The sequence below is a fragment of the Vespula vulgaris genome, chromosome 9 (genome assembly GCF_905475345.1).
Source record: "Vespula vulgaris chromosome 9, iyVesVulg1.1, whole genome shotgun sequence".
Lineage (NCBI taxonomy): Eukaryota > Metazoa > Arthropoda > Insecta > Hymenoptera > Vespidae > Vespula > Vespula vulgaris.
The window spans coordinates 2744579-2766649 of record NC_066594.1 but is presented as its reverse complement, the minus strand read 5'-3'; the positions used below and the strand labels follow the sequence as shown (position 1 = coordinate 2766649).

At 28.5% G+C, this 22071-nt stretch overlaps 1 protein-coding gene across 6 annotated transcripts in view; it reads right to left on the bottom strand.

Annotated features, from left to right (window-relative positions):
* LOC127066131 (FERM domain-containing protein 5) overlaps positions 1-22071 on the bottom strand; it is an 80146-nt gene that overhangs the window by 23220 nt on the left and 34855 nt on the right. For 5 of the 6 annotated variants that reach the window (XM_050999488.1, XM_050999489.1, XM_050999490.1 and 2 more), the window contains 4 exons: positions 20364-20406; positions 16020-16196; positions 14614-14825; positions 2814-2966 (listed from right to left, as the gene is read on the bottom strand). In XM_050999488.1, coding sequence (XP_050855445.1) covers positions 2814-2966; positions 14614-14825; positions 16020-16196; positions 20364-20406 — 585 coding nt within the window. Of the gene's footprint in view, positions 1-2813; positions 2967-14613; positions 14826-16019; positions 16197-17350; positions 18267-20363; positions 20407-22071 lie in introns of those variants that run through there. The other variant, XM_050999492.1, reaches the window with a different exon arrangement.

Here is a 22071-nt window from a genome sequence, read left to right as displayed (position 1 = left end):
GATATTTTCTATTAAAATAAATACCTAATCCATTCAGTATGATTTAATTACGTAAAAAATAAAGGAAATAAATATGAATGTAAAAATGATTGAAATCTTAAAGATACTTCAATATTCTCGTCGAAAAATATTCCTTTCTAAAACTAATTACTTGATTAAGATACTTTTATAATCACTTATTTCTTTTTCACTTATTTCTTATTTCTTTAAAATTAAACGCTTAAGATGTTTCATTTAAATATGTACGAAATATCAAAACGAAAATGTTGGATATAGAAAAACTATAAATGAGATCGTAGAAATAATAATTCACATTTCCTATAAAATTGATTAATACTAATGGGATTCACATTTAACACAAGCAAATTGAAATTAATTTGTCACTCGAGATAATAATAATCGCTTTGTTGACTCGTATCGAGCGAGTCAAAGTTTACAGAAAGTGATTGCTGTGCGTTGGCACTGTTCTTATTGCTGAGAGAGACCGCAATTAACTAATTAGCGTGTTAAACCGACCGAGAATTTTGTACATATAAGTATATACGACCAGAGCGCAATAAGCTTTTGATTTTTCCGCGATACGAGGAAAAGGTAATCCCATTCCGCAACCTCGTCGCGTTCACTATTGGATTATTTTTAATCGAGAAACCCTTCTTCCGAACGAAAGATGCCCTCTGATGACCGTCGATCCTCTGTCGCGTGATTTATGTCAATGGAAAGGAAAGATAAAATAAAAAAAAAAGAAATGTTTAAAAATTAAATTAAATTAACAGAAAAAATTTTCTAAAAAAAATATATAAATTAAAAATATTTCTTATCTCTTTTCAATTACATCCACATATATATGTATATATCTGTTTTTCTCTCTTTCTTTTCTGTTTTTTTTCAATTAAATAAAGTATCCTAATTAAAACATACTTTTGTTATCGATATCCAAAAAAGTTTCGAGCATACCGTAGGTCATAAAACACTAATCTAAATTTTCATCATTAATATACTGCTTCAATTTTTTTCGATTGCTCTTTTTATCAATTCTTTTTTCCTATTTTTGTTTTTTAAGCGTTAAATTTTTAATGGTAAATTTTAAAACACTATTGTTGTCGAGAGATAAAAAATTTAGCACACAGCGAGAACAGCGAACAGTATCAACGTGGATATTTGGTGTAAAGCTTGAGGGCATTTCGCCTTCTGTATTTTATGGAAAAGAAACGATTTGGCCTAGAAAATCCCGAGGGACACGGAGAACCGTTTGAAATTTTCAATTCGTACGTTTGTCGTGACACGTCCACTCGAATAGAAATGACATTTTCTACATGAAATTCTTTTCTTTTTTTTCTTCTAAGAGCAATGTGCTCCATGCCAAGAATTTTCAAGTTCGAGACTCGGAATTATCTAGGAACTCTACTTTTCGTGGGATTATACGGATAAATGGATAACTCGTTGATCTACTGATGATGTAACACGTGACATCACTTTTGAATTACAGAACACTGTTAGTAACAACGTTATACAATAGTTCAACCGGATTTCGAGATCTTATAAAAAGTCTTTCATTTTGTCGAGCTGCGGTTAATACATATACGTATATATATATAGGGTGATCTGATAACTGTTACCATCTCGAATATCTTCGTTATTTTTGATTTTATGGAAAGATTCAATTCTTTTGATACTAATGAAATCAATTTTTTGGATACTAATCATTTTTCGACATTGGTATGTTATTCGCAATAGAAATATTTATTCATGTAAAAAACTCATAAATTTATATTTAAAAATCTATCGACGACCTTGAAATCTCTTCCAAAAGTAACCTTGGTAAAAAATCCTTACAACTATCAGATGTGGCCCTTGTGAGTCTAACTTTGTTCTAACCATTCTATACTCATAAAATAAAAAATAACGGAGATATGTCAGTTGGTAATAGTTATTTGACCACCCTGTATACGGTATATAGACGGTGGTCCATCATCTGACGGAAGTGGTCAAAGCCGTTATCGGCTCGATTCGCTCCCGTTAGATGTTACTTCTTGGCAATCGTTTTTGGTCCATCGTACGGTCAACATCCGACGGAGATGAACATCGAAAAAATAGGTCGAGTGATTTCGTTTCGACGAAAGTATATTCGCTAAGCCTCTCTCTTCCTCTTTTTCTAATTACTTCGATAACTCAATGGTTTAATTCGAAAAGTTGCTTGAAAAGACTTAAAAGTTCATTAATATAATAATATTATTTTTTATACTATACATATATATATGTACACGTCGGTATATATGTATATATATATATATATATATATATATATATATATATATAATTAATAATCATAATTTTACAAATTATAAATTTTTATAATTTAAAAATGATCTATTTCCTCTCTTTTCTTAATAAAAATGTCAATTTGATTATCTCTAAGTGGCATCGAATTATAGCCAAGTTTCCTTTCGAAAAACGACAGTATAATGCTTCACGTATACATACATAAATATGTATGTACATAGATATCTACATACATATGCATCGAGGAAAATTGATCTAGAATGGAGATTGATAGCTTCGAGACACTTCTGAACCCATCGTAGCACTTCGTTATAACGAATGATCGTTTTATATGATTTATTGTCGATTCAATGTAATAAGAAGCATATTAACGAATCGATCGATCGAAATATCGAAAACTATTTCATTCACATATCGTTTTTATTAATACATCTTAGCAAGTATGGTGAAAATCTTTTGCTTTTCTTATTTTGATAGGAAATTTTCTCTCCCTTGATTTTTTTCTTTTTTTAAATTCTTATGGAGAATCTCACCTCGTTTATCGTCAGATGCACAATAAACATTTTCCCTTCGTAGTTAATCTTCTGGACCTCCGACCAACGGAAATGATGCGTTTTCCGCGATCCTTGAAACGTCAGGATACCACAATGATTAATACCAAGATACAATTGTGTACCTCTGTGATCCTGAAAACATAAATAACCAGAATTATACAATCTTTCTCGTTAATTATTACATTTTTCTTTCTTTTCTTTTGTTTTTATTTTTGTCTTTAGTATTTAATGTCTTTAAAGTCGAAATAAAATCAATCTTTCTCAACTTTAAAATAATGAAAAATGCGACGTGAATTGGATTCTTTTCTTTTCTATTATGTCATTTTTATTTCTATTCTTGAAAGAGAGATAAAAAAAAGTAAGTTTGCTCTTACACATTTAGAGACATTAACAGAGAAGATTTCGTGTGGTTTCTTTATTTTGTTTCTTTTCTTTTTATTTCTTTTAACATTTAAGAGAACATTTATGCTCGCTTAAGACTAAAAGCTTCCACATTAACGACAGTAATTCGAAATAAGATAGAAAGAGAAAGAGGGAGAGAGAAAGGGAGAGAAAGAGAAAAAGATAGAGAAAGATAGGGAGAGAAAGAGAGAAAGAGAGAGAGAGAGAGAGAGAGAGAGAGAGAGAGAGAGAAAGTGAAAATAAAAAATAAATAAAAAAAGAAAAAGTCGAGAAGGAGGACAAAGTAATGTTGAGATTAATTGTGACGTTAAATCGACGCTAACGAAGGAAGTTAACCGTAAAAGGTTCCTTATCCATGGTATACTGAAGCTGTTACGCATGGATCAAGATAAAAATGTCTGATAAAATCCAATGTTCTTGGCTTATTGATCTTAGCGATGCTTTTAACTTTAACGAAGAAAAGGGAGAGAAAGAAAGAGAGATAAAGAAAGATAGTTCGATTTAATTGTTGCATTTTTTCTTTCATCGCTCTTATCAATTGATTTAATCATTTTTATTATTTTAACAAACATTTATATAATTGAAAAATTTATACATTGAAGAGAAAGAGATAGAAAGAGAGAGAGAGAGAGAGAGAGAGAGAGAGAGAGAGAGAGAGAGAGAGAGAGAGAGAGAGAGACAGAGTTATAATAATCTAAGAAATACTTTTTTCTTTGTTTCATATCTTTTCTTTCTGCATATTTATATTTTATTACTTTGATCAATTTATTTCTACATTTTTATTCGCCTTACAAATATTTATTAATAATCAAGATTAATCAACGAAGAGAAGCGATAAAGAGGAAATGAAAAAAAAAGAAGAAAGAAACAGAAAAAGAATTCTTTTCGATTGTACATTCAAATCGATTCGAAGTTTACAGATCGAATTTTCTTCGGATTACAAATGCAAACGATATTTTCTCGTTTGTTCTCGAATAGCCAACAAAGGGAATCCGATCGATCGAACTTTTGCTTTTCAACGATTGAAAAATCTCGAAAATAAGATTCGAAAATGCTTTGTGAACATGCTTTGAGACATATGTCGATATCGTAACACGATGAAGAAAACTATTTCGCTTCTATCTCTCTCTCTCTCTCTCTCTCTCTCTCTCTCTCTCTCTCTCTCTCTCTCTTTCTCTCTCTTCATCTCTCTATTTTTTATGATTTCAACGACGAAAAGAGAAAATTGTGCAATGAATAATTCAAGGTCTTCGATTAAAAAAAATCTCTAGAGTTTCTCTGCGTATGCTTATCAAAGAAAAACTTTCATGTTTTAAAAGTTATATATATATATATATATATATATATATATATATATATATATATATATATATATATATGTGTCCTCGCATTTTACATCCACGTGGAGATATCACCCTGAGTACGATAACGCGTCAGAAGGAAACAGAAAAAGATAGACAGACAAATAGGACGAGAGAAAGAGAGAGAGAGAAAGAGAAAGAGAGAATCGTTCAGAAAACGAGGAAAGCTTGAGAGCTCAAAGAGAGCTTATAGCTTTGACGCGACAATTATTTTCTTGTCTTTTGTGTCTTTTCTTTTCCTGTCTTCCTCGACGTCGTTTTACATATCTCTATCTATATTTCTCTTTCGACTAAAAAGAGAAGTAACGATGAAGCGATGTTTACTATTCGACTAATATGAATGTGAATTTTAAATACAAGATTCGATTACGGAAAACTACTTGAAGATCATTCTCAATGCATTAATATTTAAAACGAGTCAAATTCACTTTAATCGAGTATACTTAATCACGAATTTTTAAACAAGCAGGTTCCTTGAAAACAATTGTATTTGTCTTTTTAACTTTTATATATTAATTTATTTTATCGATTCATCTAATCAATGTTAGTAATTTATTTATCTTCTTTTTTTATACAAAAATCAGTAACTTCGTGACCCCCATCAATAGAATAGTCGTTTCGATACTTTTATATCGATTTCTATGGAATATCGATGAAAAGAATGGGAAAGTTTCAAATACGTATTCACGTTGAAAAGATATATATATATATATATATATATATATATATATATATATATAAAGAGTGAGATAGAGATAGAGAGAGACTTGGTGAAGATTGAAAGTTCTTCAGGAAAGAGATACAATCTTTTCGTGAGTGACTGAACTAGAGAATCCTCTTTGAAAAGATATAACACGCTTGAAATTCGAATAATCTGCTGCATAAAATTCAGTTCTAACGTTAGACGAACTATCTTTCATTTTCTTTTTTTTTATGTATTCAAAATATGTAAAATGAATAAATATATGTACACGTATGTATGTGCATTTAGATATATGAAAAAAATTAAAAAAAAAAAAAAAGGAAGAAAAAGAAAAATTACATTTACATACGTGCATAAAGAAACAAATTGAAAAGATAGATGTATATCTTCTACCAATGACCTTATTTGTAATTTAATTATTACACATATTATTATTTGAAAAAATGTAATGCCTCTATTTGAAATAATAAAATATCATTAAAAATAGAACAAAGCGTTTCTAATTATTTTTCATTTATGCTTTCAATTTATCTCATTTTGTTCGTATGGGTATATGAAACTTTTAATCAATCTAACAAATATAATTCTTATATATTTATTTCATATATCCATCAGAAAGGAATACGATCTATGCCAGCGAATTTGCGAGGCTAGTTTCCTATTAAAAGTTTCCTTCTCATATAGTAAATCGATTTAAAGTTTAAAGAAAAAAAGAGAAAAAGAGAGACGCATATATATATATATATATATATATATATATATATATATATATATATGTATGTGTGTATAAAAAATCAATTTAAACTTATTATATTCTCTCTTATTATTTTCTTATTATTTCGATCGATACTATATAAATAAATAAATAAATAATGTATTCATTCATTTATTAGGATATACAAAAATTATTCTTTATAAACAACAATAATAATATATAGAAATGTCTGCATAAAGCGCATAAAAATTAATAAATGAGCCCGTCATTGTTTGTTTTCTTTATAGATAATTATTATTAATTAAGGATTTGTGCGTTCGATGACTCGTAGAAATAAAATCGGTAAACATCGTATATCAAGGATAAGTAGAGCAGAAAGAGGAATGAAATCTCCGTGCTTGGAAATATAATTATTTCGGTATTGTGAGACGATATCCCGTCGAGTCACGTTTCATCACCTACTCTTGTGTATCTTCCTGTCAAATAGAACGTGTATGTAGTATGCACATTGAATCGTTTACAATATACATTGCAGTACGCACGTGCCAAATCGTATTTCCAAAATTTACAGAAATGACCCATGAATTTATTGCAATAACTATATACTTATTATTTCTCTTTATTTTTTCTTTTCAAGGATTATTTAACATCATTTATATTAATTGTTAAATTATTTAAATTATTAAGCATTTAGTTTCAATTGTATAGTAGTATTTATCTCTCTTTCTCTTTCTCTCTTTTAAACGGTCTTTAAATAAATAATTAAATCATTTTGTTTATTAAATAATTTCTTGCTAACAACAAAATTTCATTAAATTTTTTAAACAATATTGTGCTTATTTGATATATATGATTATAAAATATTTATAAAATTTGTAATTTACTCTTTTATTCTATTTATTTTTATTGTAAATTAAATTTGTACGTCAGCAAAATATTAATTTAACATTTCATTTTAACAATTTAATATTTCTTCAACTTAATTTAAACATTTCACAACATCTCGATAATTTTCTTCTAAGAACCTAGAATTAAAATATCTGTCAAACTTTTTTATTTATCTTTTTATTTACTCTATCCATTTATTTTTTAAATAATTTCTTCGTAGATAAAAAAAGAAAAGAATGAAAGAAAGAAAGAAAAGAAAGAAAAAAATTGAATGCGTTAAAAGATACATAAATGAACCAGTGTAATTCACTTTTTTAGGTTTTGTTTCTTTTTTTTCTTTAATAAATCTGTTGACAGTCAAGATAGGAATGGCGACGGCAGGTGCATTTGATCGGACGATCTCTCTTCTCTCTTTCTCACTTTCTCTCTCTCTCTTTCTCTTTCCCTTTATCTATCTCTCTCTCTCTCTCTCTCTCTCTCTTTAGAAGTTGCAGGATAAATGGTATAGGGTCGAAGGGATGGCAAAGGGTCGAAGGGATGGCAAATGTGGAAAGCAGGAACAATGTTCCCCATTAAACATGCTTTATCACTGCGTAAATTCGCAGCAAATACGTTCTAGTCGTTTTAATTATCAACCACGATTAGAAATACACTTGTTCGTTCTACCGAAAGATACATTTCCATGTGTCAGATTTAACGAACCATTTTATTATTTCTTTTTTCGTTTTAATATGTTCTCTCTTTCCCGTTTCTATTCTATATTTATCTATCTATCTATCTATCTCTATCTTTGTCCATCTTTCTTGGACTTTGCTTCATTAAAACTCTGTTAAATGAACTAATATTCTTCTGTTTTTATTTCATTCGACGTTCTCTCCATAAAGTTTTTCACGTGTGACAACAAATATTTGATAACACGAAGAAATTCGAATGATTTCAAAGTATTCGCTCCTTTAAAATAATATATATATATATATATGGCTGATGATATCTAATGATAAATAAATAAATAGATATATATGTATATATGTGCATATAAAAATAATTACATGTATACAATACAAATTAATAGATAGAATCAACTTTTATATTTTGTTACAATTTTTGATGAAATCTTTTGTCAAAAAAGAAAAAAAAGAAGTATCATAAAAATTAGTTCAATTATGAAATATTTAAACGAACTATTGTTAATTGAACATTGAAAAATAAACTTCATTTACATTAAAAGTAATAAATTAATATAAGTATATTTATATAAATATATATACATATATGTACGTAGTAAATTGAGTAGTGAATTTCATTCAATTACGACACATTCGATCACGTTGATTTAGCAGGCGTTGCTTTCTGTCAAATCGTAAATCAACGGAATCTCGTTGGAATGCGATCGTCATTCTCCATCTACCGCGTTCATTAGCGATACGTTTCACTCGTAGACAGCAACCCTTATGATGGACGGCTATCGTTTTCCTATGATAATCGATTCTGACGATCATTCGTTCGAAAAATGAAAAAATGAAAAAAAAACTATTGCTCAGCCTCTTTATCGTGTCGAAAGTTATTGACAACAAATGAATACAGGATATTCATTTAAAATAAATCAATTATTTTTCAGAAACTATTTGATCGGTTAATTCATATATGAATAATAATTTCTTTTTTAATTCTTAACTCATACTGCGTTTTTAGAAGTTTCTAAAAAATTAAATGAAAAAAAGAAACAAAAAATTCTTGAAAATTCAATAAAAAATCTTAACATTACTTATCGAGTAAATTAATGATTTATCACGATGTTCACTCGCGTAAGTTTCTGAAACATAAGTGAAAAGAAGAATGAAAAGTTTCAATCGCTTCAATAACATTTTACCCAACAAATAATATCGACATAAGAAAATAAAAAAGAAAAATTAAAAATGTACTCAAAATCCAATAAAAGAAACTTCTAACAATAATTACAGAGACCTAACCCAAAAACTTGTCACATCGTAAATTCGCATAACTTTCAAACGGAAAGAAACTTTCTAATATGTCTATTAGAAATGACATTATTTTTTCACTTGCTAAAACGAAAGTAATTAACTTCGACGTACGAGAAAAAATTACATACGAAGTTAATAAGTAGAAGAGGAAGAGACATGAATCGGAATAGTGCCTGGAGGAATAGTATGAAAGCCAAAAAAAAAGAAAAAGAAAAGGAAGAAGAAAATATTAAAAAAAAAGAAGAAAGAAAGAAAGAGACTTTCTAAAAAAGAAAAAAGAAAAAAAAAAAATATCAGTAACGTTGTGATATAAAAGCTCGATCGTAAATGAGAATCCATTCATACTGCAAAAGCTTCGATAGTACAGAAATACACACATACATATACATGCCACATCTCTTCGATCTCTCCCCCTCCCTCCCTCTCTCTCTCTCTCTCTCTCTCTCTCTCTCTCTCTCTCTCTCTCTTACTTTCTAGATGGCAAAAAAAAAGAAAAAAAAATAAGTGAATGAGGTATCACGTCAAAGGACACGCACGAACGCGGTGCTAACGGGGTAAAATGCATAGCCGGATATAAGGAGAAGCGCCATTAACGTCACGAAAGGAAACGGACAAGAGAAGCTCTCGGTCTGTGCAATTGATCACGCCATCCTGCTATTTCCTATCCACCCGGAAGTTCATACCAAAAAGGTCGCAATTCGTCGAGAAGAATATTCGCGTGTCCGCCTGTATGTATGCATGTATCTATGTATACATATATTGTGTGGCATTGAACAAGCTATTTTTACAAATAAACACAAAATCAAAGCAAATTACTTTTAATATATATTGCATTTTTCTTATCTCTAATTTATGAATCATAAAAAATTATGATTAACCCTTATGCCCGACCTTGAACGAATTAATTCATGAAAGATTAAGAAAAAAATTGTTTGCAAGTATATTTTATTTTTTTATTTAATACAAGAAAAAAACGAAGAAGAATTATATTTATATTGTATTTTTATGTCTCGTCAATGAACCATCAAAAATATAATTAATTTTTGTATCTGCTATCTTAGAAAGTAAATATTATTTGTTTATCTTTATTATGATCGTATTTTTATCTCTTATGAATGAACTGTCGAAAATGTGATTAACCTATGCGTTTAACCCTTCAACGAGTTACATTAAAAGTAAAAAGAAATAAAAAGAATTGATTTCTTTATTTTATTTATGTCTTCTATTCTATTTTTATTTCTTATCAATAAATTGTTGAAAATATAATGATAGTTTTAACTATCGCGAAGATGATAAGGTCTGTTAAAATTTATTTATTTGTAAATTATACGAAAGGAAGTTATAAATAAAGAAAACACAAAATCTAACAAAAAGAAGAAGAAGAAGAAAATGAAAAAAAAAATTGTAATAGTTGTTGAGTTAATTTGTATAGTTAACACGTAATCTATCTTTCTTTCTCTCTCTCTCTCTCTCTCGCTCTCTCTGTCCTAAGATCGTTTTGCTCCGCCAACGTAGCGTATCGAGGAGAGCATTTAAATCTAGCAAACTTCTTTAAATGAACTTCGTTACGGTAGAAGAGAGAAAGGAATAAAAAGAAAATAATGAAAAAAGTAGAATAGTCACGCGAACATTGCAGAAAAATATATTTGTTACTTTCGTCTTTGAAAAAAAAAAGATACATAGATAGATAGATAGATAGATAGATAGATAGACAGATAGAGAGAAAAAGAAAAAGAGATACGTTGAATATAACAACTCGAGATAATCTAAAAGATCGAACTTGATGTTTCCTTTGGGAGAAATAAAATGGAAACAAATTAAAAAGAAGACAAACAAACAAACAAACAAAAAATAAAATAAAATAAAATTTAAGTAAAAAGTTGAAGAGGAAGAAGAAGAAGAAGAAGAAGAAGAAACAGAATAAGAACGAAGAGCTTGATTCTTTACTTGAAGAAATAAAATTGAAAAAAGGAAAAAGATATTAAAAAGAATAAAATAAAAGAAATGAAAGAAGAAGAAGAAGAAGAAGAAAAAGAAAAAAAGTAAGAATGAAAAGAAAAAAGAAAAAGAAAGAAAGAAAAGTAATATAAAATAATAGAAAGAGAGAAACGAGAGAAGAAGTAGAATGTAAGGGCTGATAATTAATTTAAGATCATTGCGAATCGCATCGATCCTATTTGACATTGAGAAAGTGTTACTGTAGTTACATTGTAGAGACCGACAGACTAAGGTAAAGAAGTTTAAGGTTACGTTCTCGAGTGCACTGCTGTGGTAATAATTCAAAGACTACTACAGACAAAATACGAGGATAACGTCATTAATCCATGACGTAGTTCCGATCTATAATCATCATGACTTTCTGTGTAAAATCTCTCATCGTACATATGTATAACATGTATCATTCGTAAATGCGATTACATGTGTTGTACATATGTAATATACTATCCTCAATCGCGATGTCCTTTAACTATAAGCACTTCGACTTGATAGTTATGATGAAGGTAATACGAGTATGTCTTATGAGTTTATGCATTAGATTTATGTTATGTATGTTTGTATATACATGTACAGATACATTTATGCTGTATTGAAAAAATGAAAATATGGAAATGTTATAGGTACAATGATTGATTTTAATGGAATTGCATTTCACGCATATTATATATCTAGATATTTCATTTGAATATTTAAATGTATTATTTTATTTATAACAATTTATATTACATATTATAAAATAAAATTATACTTTTTAAAAATTAACTAGGGACTTTTAATCCACCTAGAAACTCGTGGCTCATCCTATATTATTTCTTTAATTCATTAAAAGCTACATTCCTCCATTTATCTTAATCCATCTTCTTTCAACCAGTACTTAAATCAGAACTTTATAGAAAATACTCTCTTTCGCACGTATACACATACACAAACGTAATGTTATCAAGGATAACTCGATTATCATTAATGATATTTCGAAATGTTTTTCGTTTCAAAATACGAGAATTAATCTCAAAGCAGTTTTCGTATTTCGCTTTTAGAAGAGAATTCTTTGAATGACGATCGTTAGCCGTATCTTTCGAGGAAAACAAAGAATATCCAAGCTAGCAAGCTCGATCAAAAGATTAAAAAAGAAAAAACGAAAAAAGAGTCGATTTTTATGTCTAGCCTACGTAAGTACATACATATATCTACGTATTCAGCATTATATATATATATATATATATATATATATATATATAACGTATATATGTTGAGTATATACAGGTGTCTCTATAGAGTTTCTTAGCACGTTTGAATATCGCATTTGTTTCGTATTTTCCTATCCTACCACGAAAGCACTACCTACCCACCAACACCAACACCATCACCAACAACACCAGCAGCATTACCACCGCCCAACCAACCAACCAACCAACCAACCAACCAAGCTTTTCTGGTGTTGGTGGAAAAATAGGGAAACGTTAAAAATGGAGATACATAATGCTCGGTCTACGATTCTCACCTTTATGCACACGACCCCGTTCCAACGCTTGCGTTAGCCGTACTTTCGTAAAAGGAAAAAAAAAAGAACAAAGATAGAGATAGAGATAGAGAAATAGAAATAAAAAGGAGAGAAAAATAGACAGAGGCAGAGTCGGAGAGCCGGAGAGAAGAGTATACAGTCAGTCACAGAATTATTCGAATACTTTTAAAAATTGGATTAGCTTTTTTTTTGTTGTTGATGAATGAAGCAAAGTGTACTCTTAAATTATTAGTGAGTATGGATATATGGAAATTAATTAATCTGATAAAGTATACAGATAAATATGTTGAAAATTTGAGTGGATATTAGAAGAGATTAAAACGATTTAACATACGAATAAGTATGAGTTTACGAAGTATAAGTTTACGAAGGATACTTGTTCATTATAGTAGTAATGAAATATAAAAAGTGAGAATGTTCTCGTTTTTTTTTCTTTGTATTTTTTCTTTTTATATATACATATAGTAAATTTTCGTTAAAAATTTAACATACATATTTCGTGTTGATACAAGTCTATCTAGAATATCTAATATCTCTTCTAAATCGATCAATGCTAAAATACAATATTATTTTACTTATTTATTAATTTTATTAATAATTTCACAGACTACAGATATTCACGATATATAATATAATAATGATCTTTGCACAAAAGTAGAAAAAAATTAGAAAATAAAAAAATTCTCTTTTGATATTTATATCAATAATTAAATGAATAATAGCCAAAGCAACAAGGTTACTTGATAGATGATTACTGTTCTTATTGTAACTACGAAAATTAAAACATAAAATAAGAATAGAAAGAATTTATTTTTTAATTTTACTAAAACGTCACACAATTGCGTAGACTAATTGTTTCGTATACATTACAAAGATCCTTAAGTGTGTAAATATTTTCGCGACTGACTGTATAAAAAGAGAAAGAGAGAAAAAGAGAGAGAGAGAGAGAAAGAGAGAGAGAAAGAGAAAGAGAGATACATTCTATTGGCGCACAGCCACTGTAACTATCCACGGTACTCTGTCTGCTCTACTCTCCTTTGTCGCTCTTTCGACCGGTCAATAACGCGAATAGAAAGAAAACAAAACATAACGAGGAGTAGGAGTTGTGGAAAATAAACTGGAGTAAAGTACAGTCGGATGTTTACCGATACGTCCTCGAGTTAAATTTGCATTGCGAATCGTTCTCTTCTCTCTGAATGAAGAGGGGGGAGGGGGGAGGTGAGAGAGAGAGAGAGAGAGAGAGAGAGAGAGAAATGTAAAAAAATAAGATAATTAATAAAGTTCCTTGCTTATTTGTTTTCTATTGTAATTATATCGAAAATAATAATGAAACAAATTCATTGAAACGAATCATTTTGATAGAAAATAATAATAGGTAAGATACTTCGATAAAATTCGAATTGAATTGAAAGTAAGTTGAGAGAAGTAGAAAGAAAGAAAGAAGGAAGGAAAGAAAGAAAGAAAGAAAGAAAGAAAGAAAGAAAGAAAGAAAGAAAGAAAGAAAGAAAGAAAGAGGGAGAGGGAGAGAGAAAGAGAGAGAAGATAAATAATTATTAAAAATCGTTCCTTTGTACGTATTTCTATTTTTCATCGCTGTTGTGTCGAGAACATTAATGAAACAGATTCATTGATACGAATTACTCATAAATAATAATAACAGATAAGGTCGTTCAATGAAATTCGAACTGGGTTGAAAATAAATTAAAAAAAAAGAGAGAGAGAGAAATAATTATTAAAAATTGTTTCTTTGTAAGTATTTCTATTTTTCATCATGATTGTATTGAAAACGTTACTGAAACAAATCCATTACTAGGAGTGATTAGAAAATAATAATAAGAATGATCGTTCGTTGAAATTCGATGAAATTCGAATTAAATTAGAAACAAGTTGGGAGAAACGCAGGAAGGGAGACAGAAAATGAGAGAGAGAGAGAGAGATGGAAAGAAAGCAGGTAAGAGATCTTAATGAAATAAATCAATTACGAGTTACAATCAAATGAGATTCAAGCTCGTTAAAGCTCTGATGGATTGAGTTGAAGAGCTTTCACGTAAAATACAAGGAATCGATCACATCCGATGAAACTGTGAGAAATGAGGAAAGAAATTAAATAAAAAGAGAAACCAGATAGATATATAGAAAGATAGAGAAAGAGAAAAAAAAGAGAGAAAGAAAGATTTGATCTTTTAATAGAGACGTATCTTCTATTACCTTGACGGGATGCGGATCCACGGCATAAGTGTCTAATTTCGAGGCCAAACCGAGAAAACGTGTCTCAGCTTCTTCCTGCGTAAATCCTTTCAGTTCACTTTGATGAAGCTCCATTGCCTTCTCTTCGATCGTTTCAGTCTGTTTCAATAGCAACTTGTGTTCAGAGATGTAATTCCCTTCGTGCATCTCCGGATCGTAATCTCCTAATTCACCTGAGATCAAAAAGTATCGACTTGATATCGATTGCTTACTTCGTCTCTTTCTCTCTCTCTCTCTCTCTCTCTCTCTCTCTCTCTCTCTTTCTCTTTTTTGTTTTTGTAAGTAATTGAAACGATCAGTTTATAAATGTTTCGTTATAAAACTCGAAGTAATCTTGTTAATTGTTCATGGGAATTAATATTTGTTTATATTGGTAAAAGTTGTTTAATAATTAATGAAAATATATAACGTAAAATATTTTACGTGTGATATTTAGTAAAGTAAAAATAAGACATTGGTGTTTCTTACTTAATTATATATATATATATATATATATATATATATATATATATATATCAAAGTTAATAATTGAATAAATTAATCCATTTATGAAAATAATTGATCAGAGTTAATATTTGAATAAGAACTATCTCTATGTATTCATGTGAAAATATTTTATGCATAAGTATTAACATACTTATAAAATAAAATATAAAGTTATATAAGCAATATCAGTCAAAGTATATACTTGGATAAAAATGATCTCTATGTATTCATAGGAAAATATTTTGTATTAACATATTTATAAAATAAAGTATAAAGTTATAGAAATAACATTAATCAAAGTTAATACTTGGATAGTTACCATTTATTAAAAATGATATTTTATATATCATATCAAGAAAGTAAAACATAAAACATTAATTTTTATTTGATTTATATAAAAATTAAGTAACATTACTTACGTCACAAAAGAATACGTCATAGATTCTCATTTGATTATAATTATGTCAACGTTAATTAACATTGATCAAAGTTAATATATCTGCATAATTATACGATCCATTTATTTTTTGTAAAAATATTAACAAGCTTCGAAAATAAAAAAATAAACTATAACTTGAGTAGATCAACCTATTTATAAAAAAAAATACATTGTACACATATCAAATCGAAAAAGTAAATCACATAAAATATTAGTTTATTCATTTGATCAATATCAATGTTAAATAACATTGATCATGAATAAGTTTATAATTAATTAACATTAATAGAAACGATATTTAATCGATCAAATTTAATCGTTATAAACTACTTATCTATCTATTATCACTTATTGAATAAGTTGGATCAACTTGACGTTGTATTATAATCATGAGAGGTAATAGAGGAGATGAGTTTGTGAAAAGGACTTAAGTATAACTCACTTTGAACTATACATGCTGCTAATAATGCAGCTTCACCAGGACTGCAGTACAATCGACCATGGAGAAGGTCCCTCTTCAGTTGCTGGTAAACCTGATACTTCGTAATCTCTTCTTTCAGCCGCAGAGGATCGGGTGGATAGAATTTCACGCGAAAGCTAAACAAAATCGGGTCCATGTCTGGAACATAGTCACGGTGAGAGAAGCCGGACGCTACTGATTCGAAATACATATCCACATGCCTACTTGTCCGAATATTATATTATACTACGATTCAAACTAAAACTAAATAACACATACGTATATGTGTATCAGTGATGGCGAACTTTGTTTTACGGATGGATCAGAATCAAAAAAAAAAATTTTATTATTTATAAAGTCTTTGATAAATATAAAATATTTGAACCGAATAATGTAAAAGAAAAAAGAAGAAAGAAAGCTATTAATATAAAAACATTTAATTCCTTAATTGATCTATAATAGTAAAAAAGAAAGATATAACAATAATTTTATAATATATTTCGACGTAAATCGATAGCTACATATGTAAACATATATTATTTAGATATCATATATTATTTAGATATCACGTTTTAATGAAATATTTAGTTAAATATTACGTGTTACGTGTACTTATGTACGTATGTATAAGGATAAATAAATATAAATAAACATTTCCGAACAATAAGGTCATTGATTCTCTTACGACATTCAAACTAGACATATTATCTCTTTCCGTACTACGTTTCTGTTATCTGCTAATGTTTAATGTTACGTGTCCTTCATGTGTCCCTTTTTCATTCTTTCTCCTTCGAAGAAATAATTAACATTGAATTCGTCAATTAAAACTCTTGTAAAGTTAATATAAACGATATTATCCAGGCCAAGAGATTTAACATTTTTATTTTTAATCATTTCTAAATTTGCTCTTCTAAATTGGATTTTCTAAATTTTAATCATTTCTAATAATTGACTATAACAATAAAAAAGTCTCTTATATAATATATTAGACAAATGCAAAACTGATTCACTTTACGTTTTTCAACGATTCAACTACGCTATAAAACATATGGTATTTAGTAAAAAGAAAATAAAAAAAGAAGGAGGAAAAAAGCAATTGCATTACCTCATAAATTGAGTAGTATAAATGTTCGAGTACAAATTACGAGCGTGTAATAAATAAAACTGTGAACGTTCTTTCTAAAATAGTAACGACACAATAAAAGCAAACAAATTTGTGATAGAAAAGACCGCAGGTTTTCGTATCTGGATTGAGTCAAGGGTAGACACGAACCAAAAACCTCAAATAATATATATTCAAACTTTGTTCTTACTTTATCGTTCGAATTTAACCATCTTCTTTTCTCTTCTCTTCTCTTCTCTTTTCTTTTTCTTTTTCTTCTTTCTTGGTCGACGAATCATTTTCAATAATCTTTCGTTCTTCCACCATTTCAAAATCTTCACGCACTGCTTCTTGCGAGAGACAATGAATTTTGTCCAAATTACGAAAAGTTATGAAAAATATTAATTTACTATCTCTCCACTAATAATTCTCATTTTCGTTAAAGTAACGAGTGAAACGAAGTATATTACGTACACACGTATGTACGAATATCTTTTATATACACGGAAAATGATAACGATATATCCTTAATTAATTATCGTAAATTATAATAATATATCCTTTAACAATATTCGAATAATTAATCTTAAATAAATGATCGACTAAAATATCCCTAATATAATAATATGCAAAGATTTTACGTCTATAAGAGAAACACGTAACTACACAAAACGAAACGAAAAACGTGACTGTTCCATACGGCTGCTGGCTAACGACTGTCTTGAAGTCATCTCGACCTTGTTTGTATAACTTTATGTAAACACACTCGTTTCTCAGAAATCCTCTCAAGATACTACCACGTGTGTGTTTACAAATTTTCTTTCGAATTCATTCTATTATATCGATAGTATCTATCCACGTAAATAAATTGTGTAGTTCACATACATAATGTTTTTCACCGATTCGACCGAGCTATGAAACATTGTTCGTGTCAGAAAAAAAAAGAAATAAAAATAAAGAACTAATAAAAATAAAACTAAATAATGTAATTTTATTTTGAAGTTAAAACTAACGCGGAAATACTTTTCAAATGACGATTTTACTCAAACACACACACATATATACATATATATACATATATATACATACATAGGTGTATATATGTGTGTATGTGTGTGTGTGTAGATAATTAAATTATTCATACATTTTGAGATCCTTATTAGAAAAAAAATCTAAACAAATAACAATATATTCTATTAATTTAGTAGATGATTTTAAGATATCTTCTTTTCCTGTTTCACAAAAATTCTAAATCTTTCTATTTTTATTCTTTTCTTTTTTTTCTTTTTTAATTAACACAACTTTAGTTCAACTTTTTGAAAATGCATGAGACCACTTGAACTTTTCTCATGAGTCCACTGGTTCGCCATCACTGTTACAATATTTGCGTACATATACTCCGATCTATGGATAACTAATATTTCTTATGTAATTTCAAATTTTTCTAATCACAAAAATAAAAAGGAAATAATTATTAATAAATATAGATAATATTAAGGAAAAGATCACATTTTTTACGAATAATAAAATATCAAAGAATTCTTTTTCATTATGTCTCGATAGTATGTACAATAATGTAACAATTGTTTTTAATTAGTTAAAGGAAAAAGAAAAAAATAAAGAGTAATTAACTGCCTTTAATCATAAAAATATGCAACTGCTTTCATCAAGAGAGAGAGAGGAGAGAGTGAGAGAAAAAGAAACAAGATAAATTTTTAACAATGATAAATTTGTATTAATGAAAATTAAATTTATTTGTAAAGAAAATTGAATAATTACTTAATTATATGTATATGATTTCTCTCTCTCTCTCTCTCTCTCTCTCTCTCTCTCTCTCTCTCTCTCTCTCTCTGTCTCTCTTTCTCTCTCTTTTTAAATTTTTACGTTTTCTACGTGGAATCATTTATTTGGAAAATTTATTCGAAATCTGAATTCTATGTCACGTTTCACGAAGCTCTTGCATTTCGAAACGATCAGTTAACCTATGTATTTTATGTACCTTCATATGTACTAAATACCCAACGAAACCAACTACGAACAACTTGAAAAACGTTTACACTTCGACGAACATGAAAGATTCGTATGTGGGTCATTTAAATGGGAACACTCAAATCTCTTAACAACTATTGCAATTCTAAGAACATTTTTCTAATGTTCCACAAATTTAATTAAAGAAATTGAAAAAAAAATAATAGAAAATTTTCATTCATTAATGATTTTAATTCGATATAAAAATAATGACAGATGTTTCAATGTCTTGATTAAATAAAAAATTAATTCTTCTCCGAAAAAAAAAGATGAATCAATTTTTCTTTGTTAAGAAACAAAAAGAAATACATAAAAAGAACAATAAACGTTTAGATATCTTAATTAAACTCATTATTGTTAATAATAAAAATAAATTTATTATACATTTATTATCCTTTGAAAAATTATATTTTTGTTTCAATTAATTTTATAAAGGAAAATAAATAAATAAACATTTTCAGAAAATCTAATTTCTAACCAGATTAGACAAGAACAGTTTCAATTACAGTTCGTGTTCTAATTTAACAATAAAATATTGAAAACAACGTTCAACATAGACATGTATTAATACAATAAAAATAAAAAAATTTTTGAAATCGATTTTTAAGATTTGTCAAATAATCAATGTTTTTATTCATTCAATATAATTTGTGGATCTAGAAACGATAGTAGAAAATAAGTAGGATCTGTGTGTACAGGGTCGTACCCATCTAAAACTTTCATTTGACATCGACCCAACGTAATTGGTTATATACAAGGAGAGAGACAGAGTGTCTCGACTTAGCGATCGAAGTCTCGGTCATCATACAGCTGCTTCCTTCATATCTTTCGTATAATGATAACAACAATAACGATAAGAGCGTGATTACGACTACCCTACTTTTTTTCTTTTAATTTTTTATTATTACGATCGTTATCTTTCTTTTTTTTATTTTTAATTTATTAATTGTTATCACAAGATTCAATATTTTTTCAACGAATGTAAATTTTTAGCTGATATGTATTCCATATGAGAGAAGAAAAAGAAAGAGAGAGAAAGAGAAGGAGCTATTTAAAAACAAAAAATCAAACATTGCATATTTATATTAACAATAAGAAAATGAAAATATCTATAATATCTATATCTATGTCTTTTCGATCGATCAATCAATTAATTTTGGATAAAATGGAATAATACATTTAATATTCGTACTGACCTTTCACCTGTTTGATCGCCGTTTTCCCCAGATCCAGCCAATGCTGAAAATTATAGAATAATTAGAATGAATAATTTATCTAATTATACCTAAGAGCGCTGACAGAATATAGATAATATATACATATTTGCCAGTAATATAGTATACTATGCTAATCTATATACTATTCATATAATATACATAGTAAAATTTACATATTTTATATATATATATATATATATATATATATATATATATAATGTGTGTGTGTGTACTGTAATATACTATTTAGAATACTATAGGTACTTATGCAGGTTAAAATGTATGTAAGTACATCGATCGACCATTTTCAAGATTGTCTCGCAAACACGATTATTTATTCCATGCCGTTGGGATCTTTCGAGGCGCAAAGCAATTCTCGCGCATTGACACGAATGGTGAACGTCAGTCTGATGAGTTCCCGAGCCATCCGTTAAATGAGATCTCACCAAGATTCTCGCGTTTAATGCAAAAAGCAATAAATAGAAAACACTTGAGCGTGTTAGCGAGACAATTAAATTGACTTCCGATCTTTTCGAACTAAAGGTGAATTTTCATTATATACAATATTATACATTTATTCAAAATTTTCACCTATCTTTTGATTTATAAGATCCAACTAATTTAACGTTTTGGATCTATCATAATGTTTATATGTATATGTATATATATTTATAATTGTGACAATGTTTAGAGATAAGTTCGAAATATTTATTACAATTAAGCCGATTAATTAGACCGAATTATTGTCGAAGTACTCATTGGAGAACGATACGAACCAAAGGATACGAAGTAAATGGTGTGATTATGGAGAGTACTCGAGACAGCACGACTACGAGTTCCGTTAACGCGATCGATCTAACTTCGTCTCGAGGGATTGCGCTCTCACAAAGGACGTCTGAGGATATCATTAACTATGTCTGACCAACTATACCCTCGACATTTCCGTTATATCGAAAATTCGATCGATATTACAAATTTTAAATTCAATAATTGAATCATTATTAGTAGTCCTATATTTTTTTCTCGATAATTTTCATTTTACGTGATTAAGTTTCTTTCGATATTTTTTAATAACGAAACTATTATAGTAATAGTTTTTTAATGCGATAGTTGCTTTATGAAGAGCATAAATTTTGCTTACCTATTAAGCAAGATTTACAAGATAATATAATATCGCCCCTTCTTTTATGTGTATTATGCACGGTACATTTTCGACAATAATTTACTGTTAAGTGTGCTGTTGCATGTTACCGGATAATTGTCTTGGTGGACCGTCATAAGAAGCACATTGAAAATAAATGTAGAAGTTCAAGATTGTGATCTTTGACCTTCTTCATTTCAATTCTTATCATTTAATCAATTTTTTGTCAATAACAAATAAGAACTTTTTATATGTACAAATTTTCTTCTGTGTCTTGTTATGCCTTTAAAATGTACTATACTTAAGTAAGGAATGTCCTATACTTAACGTTTATTAACACGGTCAGAGCTAATAAAACAAAGCTTAAAGACCATATCTAAAAATAGCATGATGTGTCTGTATGTGTGAATTGCTCTCCAATTATAAATTTATCTAATTTTCTAAGGAACTTATAGATTACATGTTCTTTGTAATTATTAACACATCAAAGGTACTTAAACTGAAAGACACGCTTACGTGTAATAATGGTGTTAGGTTAGCGTAGAA